At 32.1% G+C, this 12,009-nt stretch overlaps 1 protein-coding gene across 3 annotated transcripts in view; it reads left to right on the plus strand.

Moving 5' to 3' along the window:
* Nucleotides 1-9,141, plus strand: part of LOC106458713 (caskin-2-like) — a 75,046-nt gene extending 65,905 nt beyond the window's left edge. For all 3 annotated transcript variants that reach the window (XM_022384984.1, XM_022384986.1, XM_013918255.2), the window contains 4 exons: nt 1,295-1,524; nt 3,040-3,979; nt 5,942-6,035; nt 6,854-9,141. In XM_022384984.1, the coding sequence (XP_022240692.1) occupies nt 1,295-1,524; nt 3,040-3,979; nt 5,942-6,035; nt 6,854-6,962 (1,373 nt within the window). In that variant the 3' untranslated portion in view covers nt 6,963-9,141. The remainder of the gene's footprint in view (nt 1-1,294; nt 1,525-3,039; nt 3,980-5,941; nt 6,036-6,853) is intronic.
* Nucleotides 9,142-12,009: the final 2,868 nt, after the last annotated feature.

A 12,009-nucleotide genomic window follows, 5' to 3' on the forward strand; every position in this document is an offset into this window, starting at 1 on the left:
AATCATGAGCTATAAAAGTCACTAACATTTCTGGTATAACATTTCAATAATTTCTAAAACAGCAACTTTTTTGTCTACTACCTATCAACCTACCTGATCACGTCAGCGGTGATAGCACCTAGATGGTTCGGACTATCGCTAAAAGATTTCTCCACCTTACTTGAATGGTCTGTAGGCATCTGCTTTTGATATTCCGATAAATATATACACATTTTTTTATAAATGGTAAACATACCATGCACATACTTAAATATCTTTTCAACCCAACAGATGATGCTACATGTCATTGGATAGACATGCAACAGTTTCTAAAAGTAAAGTTTATACTTTATTCAGGTATAACATTAAAAGTAAACAAACAAGAGTATTAAAAAATCATTACTTTTAAAATGAAGTGGGGATCATGCTACAAAAAAGTTATGAAACAAGAATTAAAACCACAATCACAAATTTATAAGATTAACTCCCTACTGTGGCAGCTTTAAACACTTTACTGTAGGCCAAAGTAAGGATTAAATTTTACAAATTTGTGATTGTGGCTGTAATTCTTGTTTCATAACTTTTTGTAGCAGACTCCCTACTTCATTTTAAAATTAATAATTTTTTGATACTCTTGTTTTATATTATGTCTTCATATGAATCAAACAAGTATAGACACCATATCTTACATTGCATGTTTTGGTGAATGAAAAAAAACTACATTAGGTCTTCATGTGAATCAAGTATGTATAAAGACTTTAACTCTACTTATGTTTTTATATGAAACAAAAAAGTTAAACATTTTTTACATCACCTCATGTAAATCATGAAAAATACCCACTTTACATGACATGTTTATGAACACTAAAGAGGTTGGCCACATTATCTCTTATCATGTATGATTTTCTCTACATTTTTTAGTCAGGACAATTTACCTTTTTTTTTGTCACTTTGTGACTGTTACAGTTTTTAATAGTTTGCTTAAAATTGTTGTTCAGACTTGTAGTCCCCTGACCCTCAATGAAAATCTGTCTATATAAATCATAAATCAAGAAATCGCTCAAGCTTTCATTTTACATAATTTAGTCAAGTCTGTACAACTGTGTAAAACTTCCAAGTCGGATAAGCTATGGATGTTACTTAATGTTTTAGCTTTTACCAGGCTTTATATTGTGAAAAGTTTCACTTTCTGTTTGAGTCAAGAAAAAGAAAAAAAATCCCATTGCTAGTGTAAAAATGTTTTTAATTTTCTCAAGAACATGTGTACTAAATGAAATTCCATGTACTAAACTGTTTAACATAACCATTTTCATAGCCCTTGCCGTCCAACCTGTTCCTTCTTATCACTATCCCAGCCAAGAAATAGCCATCACAACTTCTCGAACTCATACCTCACCAACTACAGAGATTACTTGCATTCCTGAACTGAAAACCTTTCAGCAGTCCCCTCCTAAAAATGATGGATTTTTTCTTCCTGGACAAAGATGTGAATTTTCCTCACCTAACCAGCTGGGTCCACGTCACCAGCAAAATGTTACAATACAGGTAAATAAATTTTTATTACTGCTTTATTAGAAGCATGTCACAGCAGAAATATCTACATATAGCATCAGATGTCTTCAATTTGTAGCAGCATGTTACGGTACTGGTACAGATCTTCTCCTGGCTCCAGTTTATTGGAAACATGTTAACCAAATGTACATGGAGTTGGTCCATTAGGCTAACTCCATATTGGAGAAGAAATCTTGATGATAATTCCTAATTTACTATCTGCATTTACGTGAAATGTGGCAAACTTTTAGTAAAATTCACAAGTCTGTTGTACACAAAAATACAGATGTATTACAAGAATATTTGCGCTCAAGATATGTCTGTGAATTCATGATGTCAGTCACACTCAAACTCCGACAAGTCTGAGTGTAAGGCAATGTACATGTGAAGAATAAAAAATACTTTTGTCCATTGTACAGTTTACATATTGCACTTGCATAACCTCTAGAACCTCTGAAATGTACGTCTATAGTTTTTTCAGTATTAATATATATTTTATCTGGTATTTACTCTCCTCTACCACAAACTGTTGCTAAACCAGCAATGTAGGGTACAGTGACTAGTTGATAACTCTGACGCAAATACATAAAACCTTCTTGAATGGCACTCTGTGAAAGGTTGTGGCATGCAAGATTTGACTTCCACTCATACATATACTGTAAATGTACTGGTAAAGCTTCCTTTCACTTTATTAAAAAATGTTTTTGCACTGGTAACATTTTCCTCCTGTTGTCTCTTCTGGCTTCACTTTATTAAAAACATGTTGTACAAATCTCTTTGCTTTATCAACTGGCTTCACTTTATTAAAAGCATGTTGTACAAAACCCTTACTCAGTCAACTGGCTTCACACATTAAAAGCATGTTGTACAGATCTTCCTGCTTTGTCAACTGGCTTCAGTTTATTAAAACCTGTTTATGTAATAGTAGTAACCTTCACTTGCTTTGTCAGCTAGCTTTACTTTATTAAAAACATATAATGAACTGATAAAGAAACTTCTTGCAGTTTCAATGATTTTATTAAAAGCATGTTAGAGTACAAGTTTAATTTTCTTCACTTCACTTTACTAACATATTACAGTACAGTAATATTGTTTCCTTACAGAATTTTCTAGTTCAATTTTATCAAAATGGTTACAATTATAGAGATATTAATAAAGAAGTTATCCACACAGTATTACACGAGTATTAAAAGAGTTTATTTCTCATATAAATTTGAGTCTTGCATACCCTTCTTGGCATTTTTGAATAAGTTTATTTTTAAATTAAAGGTTTTATGGTTTCAAAGATTTTGTACCCTGGTAAATCAAAGCTAAGGTCTTTAGTAATATAAATATACACACACACAGATTAATACCTTATCTACAATAATTAGTAGTATTTTAAATCTTTTTATTCTCTATAATTGTCAATTAAAGGATTAACATTTGTGTTTAGCACTTAGAATTGATAACCAATTGAAAAATAATTGTGGAAAAATCAGTAAACTGTCTTTGTCTTTGAACTTTCAGCTGAGGTCTCCTAATAGGGGGCATTCCTTAGAAAGCTTGGATATGGATGACTCTGTCTCAACGATAGCTTATCCACATTACATTCAATCAGATACATGGTATGACACTGTGAGTGCGTGGAGACATAATGGCTATGATACAGATAGTGAACTGAGTGTTCAGGCCAGTGAGTGCTACAACATGTATGTTAGTGAAGGTACACCAACTCTGCATAGACCCAAAGGAATGGTAAAACCTCGTCCTGTCGCAAAAATTATTGCAAAGACCAGAAGAGAGGAAGCAGAAGGTAGTGAAATAACTCAATGCATAGACAGAAATCCTAAAACAGCCCTCAAAAGTAATGACCATGATATAGATGGATGGTCAAGTCTAGAGGGGTCTCCGCGACATATAATACCTGGTAGGACTTCACAGTTATATGGGACTTTGAAATCAAAACGAACTCCACCACCACCTCCAAAAAGGACCAATTCCATGAGATGTGATACTCAAGATGATGAAGATCTGGATTCCATGCAAGATAAGGCCTTTGCTACATGTGTTCAGAGTTTGAGGTCTCGATTTGACCAAGCTACTAACAAGCAAAATGAACTCTTACTCCCACCACCCCTACATGAGGAGCAACTACCTTCACCCACCCCATCAGAGGACTTCCCTCCACCTCCCTCTCCTTTACCCTCTGCTTTAGAGGACTCCAGAACAGCATCTGTAACTGATGGGTTGTGCAAAGCATCAGGGACACATCTTTTGCCCAGTGCCAAAGACTCAGTGCAATCAGATGAGCTTAGTGCTAATCCAGTGTTTCGACAAAGAAGAAAGGACTCTGCCGACTCAAATTCTTCTACTTCAAGCACTGACTCAAACTCCTTACCATTTGCTAATGACAATGCTGGCACCATTAAACAACGAGTCAGCAAACAAGACCAGTCGACCCCAGTTGGTATGTCACCAGATGTATATTATACACTAAAAAAAAAGTTCATAAAATTTTTTGAAGAAAAGTTTTTTAGGATAATATACTGTTAAGACCATAAATTGTGTACAACTATGATGTTTTTGGATTCAATTTACTAGATTCTCTGAAAAGTTGAACCTGTTTCAGTAATATCTGAGTAACACAGAAATAGTTATCTTTTATCACTTCATAAGAAAACAAGGCTAGGAAAGAAAGGAAAAAAAGTGTTGACTGAAGTACACCAAGTTTTTGTCTGGGTTTTTTGTCTTCTAGTTTTGTCTTGAAAATGTTTAAGATACATGATATATGTAGAAATTAAAACAAAAGTGTACAATACTTTTAGTACACATCACCACTTTTCATTAAACTATTGAGTGGTTGATTAAAGGAACATAATTAAAGTTTTACATATTATATCAATTACCAATTATATTGAAAAATTGCTAACTGGTTAGTAGATGATCTATTATTGAAAATTCTTACTGTTGCTCATTGGCAGTCTCACTTGATTGGCATTGTGTTATCAGTGAGATGTGTATCGTACAACTAAATAAATAGGTGATTATTTAGTTACCAATATACTATCAATAACTCTTGAAGTCGTGTATTTTAATATAAAATATCAATACTGATAAACTGTCATACCAGTAAGTTCACGTTGTCACACTCCATTGCCTGGGGCCTGGCATGGCCAGATGGTTAGGGAGCTCGACTCGCAATTTGAGGGTCACGGGTTCGAATCCCCATCCCACTAAACATACTTGCCCTTTCAGCCATTTTGGCCTTATAATGTTACGGTCAATCTCACTATTTGTTGATAAAAGAGTAGTCCAAGAGTTGGCGGTGATGACTAGCTGCCTTCCCTCTAGTCTTACACTGCTAAATTAGGGATGGCTAGCGCAGATAGCCCTCATGTAGCTTTGTGCAAAATTAAAACAAACAAACAAACCATTGCCTGAGTGTTATCATCAAGTTCATTGAAGTGGAGATATGAGATAGTGTCGTTTTAAGTACTTAACACTCATCCTACTACTTTTTATTAATACATAATATTAAGGTTCTTTTCATATTAAGATTGCTAGCCCAGTCAGATTTATTAACATCATAGAAATGATCCAGTGAAGGTGTACAATGTAGCATCTTTGACTCTCACATTGTGCTGCAACGTGATTTAAGGATAAAGTAAACTGTGGGATAACACCTCTTTAAAATCCTTCAAATTCTCTCATACGGTCTGTTCCACAAACAGTACCAAAGTAACAGATTTCCAAAGCATGCTACACTGTGTACTGTATGATACACTTTATGTAACATTACATATTAATGATACAAGTCATGAGGATTAAGTTTTTTTATTTTAAAGAACATACTTAGTATAAGTCAGTTCTTCGTGAAAATCAAGATGAGAGATAAACCTGCTATTCTCTAAGTTTGTTAAATCAAAATATGCAAACCTTAAATATGGAAAATACAGTTGCTGTAGTGATTTATTTAAAAGCCCTTTGTTGACAGGTTTTACAATGATGTTGAATGATTTTATAGGTTTAGAACATCTTAACGATTTTGTAAACAACACATAAATATTATCTGTGAACTATTGCTACATTAATAAGTAATTTAAACTTGTGTGCACTGTTTTATACTTATTTTATCTTCTGAACACACTAAATAAATTAGCTAAATGCTTGGTGGCAGCATCAGTTCAAGTTAGGAAATACTTCAAGCAGAATGTTATTATAACAAAATTCAGTCTGTCTTTCTTACATTGCCATACATGTTTCTCCTTGTGGTTACCTACAGTTTTATGTGATTTCTAGTATTTTCTAAAGAAAATGTTGTTTTTTAAAGTTTTACATCCATGTCTTGAACACTGTTTATATTTTCTATAAAGATTTGCAATTGTATTTTAAAATTATATACAGAGAGCTGTTATTATTATTATTTTAGGCTCAGCCAAATCTACTCCAATGAAGAGGGCTAACCACACCACATCATCTGATTTAGCAACAAGTAGAAATACCCAGAATTCAGCAGCTAATAGGTGTGTTTTTGATATATACTTACCTAAGTTTTGTTTTAAACTCAATTGACTAATTGTGCTGTAGTAACAGCTTACTTAATTTCAGAGACTTTATTTAGTAATTAAACCTTTATTAATCATGGCTTTCTAAATTTAATGCAATGAATAAATCAATTATGTGCATGTCAAATTGAATATTACAGATTATTTAATAAATTATTGCATGATTTTAAATTAGTAGAAACTTCAGTTTGGATTTATATAGTTACAGCTCATTTCACCTCTGTTACTTTGTCAGTATAATCTTCTTTACTCACAATAACCATGCCTTTTCCTTTGTCTGGTTTAGTAATAAAAATATTGTTGTTGGATTGAAGCGTACATAGAGGTGTCTTCTCTTCTTTGCTGATGTTTAAATGCTTATGTCCAAAATTATAGGAATGCAACCCTAACATTATTATTTGTTTTGTCATATAGTGGATAAATGTAATAAGTTTTGAGTTTTTGTAGTAAGAGCTCAAAAGAAGCCAAGATAATCATGATACTGAAGTTTTCGTGGTGCTAAATAAAAAAACCCTTTTTCTACTTCTCCTAGTGTAAAGCTACATAATTTAAAAATAACTTTATCTGGAGAATCTAAAGATTTATTGCTTTTTTGAAATGTTTTTGAAGATTGTAGTTTAATTTTTGGTGATAAACATTTTAACATCAGCAAAGACAAGAAGATAGACTTAGTCACACTTTCATCCAACAGAAATATTGTTACTACTAAACCAGACAAAAAAAATGGCATAGTTCATTTCATTTCTAAGTCTTTTATTCTGATTTTTAACTTACAGGAGTGGCACGGATGACAGGTCAGGAGATGTAATTGATGACATAGAAAACATGCTGGTCAATTTATCCAATCAGTTAGATGCCATGTTAGAGACAGAGACCAATGGTTGAAGAAAATTGGCCCTACTCATTATAGCTTCTATGTGTTACAAACAAAATACATTTGTTGTAGAGGTCAACTACGCTATTGTCTATCGTAGGAACTTTGTATACTATAAGTGATGATCCATATTCATCATTTTTACTGTTCTTTTTTCTTTGCCCTTAATACTGAAATGCTAAATCTTTAAAACAGCTCAAATATTTCTGCACATAAAGGTATTTTTCAGTTATAGTGACTGGAAAGTCATGTCTGTTGTTTACTGCCATACTTCTGAAGTTTACTTGAAATTGAAAATATCCGAATTGTTTATTTACAAAGTAATGTCTGATGTGCACAATTGTACCTTTGATGTTCTCTTGCTAAGATATCTGAAAGTGTTGACAACCACAACATAATATCTGATATGTACTGTCTTACTTATAAACTTTCCTTGATTAAATAAGTTTTAGAATTGAGTGATTAAACCTGATATTTGTTTATCAATCATCTAAAATTCATGTAAAATATCATAAGTTTAAAAATTAAGTTTGATGTATTCTATCATATATAAAACTTCTGAAACTTGAAACTTTTAACAATTTGAAGATATGTGGCATGTAATGTCATGCATTTGAAACATGACTTGGTAAAATATCTTAAAGTTTTGAAAAACTAGAAGATAACATGTGATATGTATTATGGTATTTCTATAGCTAATATGGTATACCAAACTTTACAGGTATAACATAATATCTGACCTGTAGTGGAATATTTTTAAATTTCATTTTATAAATATCTTAAAAGTTTTGGAACCAGAAGCTAACAACTGAGATCTACCATTATACTTATTAAGTTGACTTTGTAAAATATTGAAAAATTATTGAGATTTGTTAGACAAAGTCTTGTAGGTACTGTCATATTCTTATGGCATTCCACAAAATATATAGACTTTATCTTTTGGATATATTAATAAAACATAGTGCAGTTCAAGGTTGAAAAATGTCTCATTTGTACTGTGACAACATGCATGTATATACTGTTTTTTTTATAACTACAAATTATAAACTAATTGAAATCTCAGAAATCTTTCAGTGTTGAAAGATTTGACTAAGAGGTATTTATTAAGAAGTTTACTTCTGTATTGCTTATGTAACAAACCTTCAAAGCTTTTTTTTTTGCATCCATTCAATTTCTACAGATATGGACCATTGTAGAATGACTTATAATGGAGCAATTCTTCCTAATTCAAAAAAAATATTTAAATGACCAAAAAAGATTGGCAAAATGAGTTTAACTTCAGTATGATAATCTGCCTTCTTTGTAATCTAACAAACAAATTCCTGAATATGGGCTCAAAATATTTTTTTTTATCAACCCCACTTTTAGAAGCTTCAACTTGCTCCTATATGTAACTTGTTCTTGTATGTTATATTAATTTAAATTAATTTCTTAAAAAGTTAGATTAATAAACTTAATACCTACCATTTTATTATTGTAAAAATTTTGTCATGTTTAAACTTAACAAAATAATATTCTAATTTAGGCCCAAAATCTTACTCCTATTTTATAATTTTATCATTCTATCTAGAAGTTTGAACGGTGCTCTAATATGTGTATTTTTTGCTGTATACTATTTACACTGCAGTTGATTTTTTGTTAAGTTTTAATTTGACCGTGTGAATACCTTCCGGTACTTGTAGAGCTTTCTTGTAACATTTGTTTCAGTGCTCCATGTGAGACAATAGACAAATCAAAGAACAGGGTTATTCAGTAGTGATTTTAAAGGTTCTGAACTTCCACTTATGTGTAGTCTTGAAATTGGATAAAATGAGTCGTTTTTAAATTAATTACTCTTGATAGTTTTCAGTTTAACAATGTTGTATGGCAGTAGCTGTACAAGTACAGAGAGAGTTTTTCTAACTGATAGATTATATATGTATGTACATAAATTATTAGTCTATAAAAATGGACTTATGTGGCTTATATATATAGAGGGACTTGGGAAATGCTAATTTAAATGTTATAACCAAATGATGTAAAGCAGATTTTTTGTTTCTTTAAAATAAGCAGGATTCTTGGCTATCTTAGCCTTTGGTTGATAACTAATGTTGCCAAGTCCTGTTTTAATCAGGTATTAAACTTAGCTTTTGTCATCACCCAGTGTATGATGCTTTTTTTGTGTGAATAAAAGTGACATTAGTTTCTGGACTAGATTACTTGAGGTATTTATATTTGACATCAAAACAACAATAGGAATGTTAACATCACTTTCTGGTATATGAAAATGAGCACAGTTTAGGGCTAATTGTTGTCTTTACTCTTTATTCAGTATATAAGTTGAATCTTTTTTTTTCTTTGTAAATGAAAATTGTGGTTGGAATGCCATTATTATACATTCTTCTAATTCTTGAAAATCTCTAAGTGACTAGATAAAGAATGCAGTGTGAAAAAATATAATAGGCTTAATAATTACAAGTATAACTAAGTGTAATCATGTTTCATCAACTTAAAAAAGGTTTTCACAACATAATTGTTGTTATGACAAATGGCTTATGTAAGTAGCATTCTGACATTTACTGTGTTTCTCGTGTCCCAGCCAGCCTGATGAACTCTGAATTGAGCAAAACACATTGTTGGCAATGGATATAGTGAACATATTGTGGTTGGAATATATTATTATACACTCTTCTAATTCTTGTGTATTTAGCAAAGCTACTAAGGCTATTTGTAATTTTGAACTACTGATCAGAGGGAAGGCAGCCAGTCAACAGCACCCTACCACCTATGCTAAGGGATTAGTTGTCACTTTTATAAAGCACCCACAGTTGAAGTGCAGGAAATAACTTGTGGTGTCAGAGGAATTTGAGAGCCTGGTGCTCAAGGCACTTTACTCGCAATGTGAGAGTCGTAAGTTTGAATCCCCCGCTACTGAATACTCTCGTGCTCTATGGTTGCTGACTGGATTAGCCACCTGGGTGTAAATATTACAAAAATTACAAGTCGATCCCTAATTCAATGGGATCAAATTCCAAAAGAAAAAAAAATCAGGGAAATTTGAAGAAAATAACTTGCCAGATTTGAAATCCAAAGGTCCTATAACATCTTACTGCACTGTTATACATTTGGAGGCATTATTGATTTACAAGAGGACCAACCATACCACATCATCTGATTTAGCAACAAGTAGAAATATCCAGGTTTAGCTCATTTTACACATTACTATTTTTTTTATAATTATTTTGTATTATTCATTTACACCTATTACACAGTAAGTCTATGTAATTTTAAATGAGCACATTTACTTGAACTTGGGAGTAAATTAGATGTAAACTGGTATAAATAAAAATCTAGCAAACAAGTCAGTACAAGAAAAATGGTAGAAGAGATAATGATATGTGAAAAGATTCTCATAAGCTTGTTCCATTAGCATTCCAATTCATCACATTTAAGTTCTTGGGGCTGTATTAGCTGATTACATATTCTGTGAGGCACTTACTGTCAACCAATCATTCAAGGTTTATCCTGGAGATAACTTCATCACTGAAGTTCATAAACTGGAGGTATGCTGTTGCTGCTTCTATATTTCTACTTTTCATTCAAAGAGTTAAAAGTATAGATTTATGTTTATGATTAAATCTTTCCCTATTAATAGAAAAGTATTACAGTAATTTTGGGGTATACTGAAATGAAGTTGGAAAAAATGTAAATATTAACAATTATAATAATAAAAAAACAGCTGTGAAAAGGATAAACATTTGGCAAGAGCTTCTAGCGTAGAAAGAATACATGTTTGATCTGTTAGTGACACATAGTGTTGTTGATGCTATAATGACTATATGAAAAATAATCTATTATTAGTTATTGCAACTTCATTGTTGTTTAGAAGTAAATTATTTTTATTATTTGATTACCATAAGTAATTAGTAAGGTTTATGATCCTAATACATGGTAATGTATCCATTTCATTTAGGTATAGCCATTCTAATTTTTATGTCCAGTAACTAGTTGAGTAAGTGTTTCATTTGCTACAAGAACACTTGATTAGCGTTATTGTTTCCATACCTACTCTTACCAATCAATTTTACTTTGATTATAATGATGGATATACAAACTGGATTATGAATGAGTTTCTGATAGAACTCTTCTCAAAAATATTTTCTGTAGATTGCAGCTTACATATGTTAGAATTACTTAATTCAATGGCTTACAAATATACCTCAAACTAAGGCCTCTTTCTGAAGAAATCTATTGTCTGTAATGGCTTATAAATATACCTCAAACTAAGGCCTCTTTCTGAAGAAATCTATTGTCTGTAATGGCTTATAAATATACCTCAATCTAAGGCCTCTTTCTGAAGAAATCTATTGTCTGTAATGGCTTATAAATATACCTCAAACTAAGACCTCTTTCTGAAGAAATCTATTGTCTCTAATGGCTTACAACTATACCTCAAACCAAGGTCTCCCTGAAGAAATCTATTGTCTGTAATGGCTTACAAATATACCTCAAACCAAGGTCTCCCTGAAGAAATCTATTGTCTGTAATGCCTTACAAATATACCTCAAACCAAGCTTTCTGAAGAAATCTATTATTTCTAATGGCTTACAAATATTCCTCAAAACAGGATCTCTCTCTGAAGAAATCTACTATTTGTAAAGGCGTACAAATATACCTGAAACCAAGGTCTCTTTCTGAAGAAATGTAATGTCTTACACATGTTCCTCAAAGCAAGGTTTCTCTTTGAAGAAATCTATAGCCTATAATGGCTTACAAATATACCTCAAACCAAGGTCCCTTTCAAAGAAAAATAATTCAGCTGTTTAAGTCTGCTTATAAATATATTGTTACGACAGCGGAAGTCACGCGACGCTGGGAGCATGCGCGCTGGAGTTTCTTAAAGGATCGGGGAACCTCACGAATGTCCCAGCGTTTGCTAGACGCCCTCTTTTTTAGTATATAAGCCGGCAGATAGATTGATAGATGGAGATAATTGAGTCAAGCGAAGAGTAGGCACCGTAAATAAAGTGTGTGAATCGCTGTGAATTATAGCGTGTGTTTATAAAAGTAGTTAAGTTT

Source organism: Limulus polyphemus, unplaced genomic scaffold (genome assembly GCF_000517525.1).
Source record: "Limulus polyphemus unplaced genomic scaffold, Limulus_polyphemus-2.1.2 Scaffold503, whole genome shotgun sequence".
Lineage (NCBI taxonomy): Eukaryota > Metazoa > Arthropoda > Merostomata > Xiphosura > Limulidae > Limulus > Limulus polyphemus.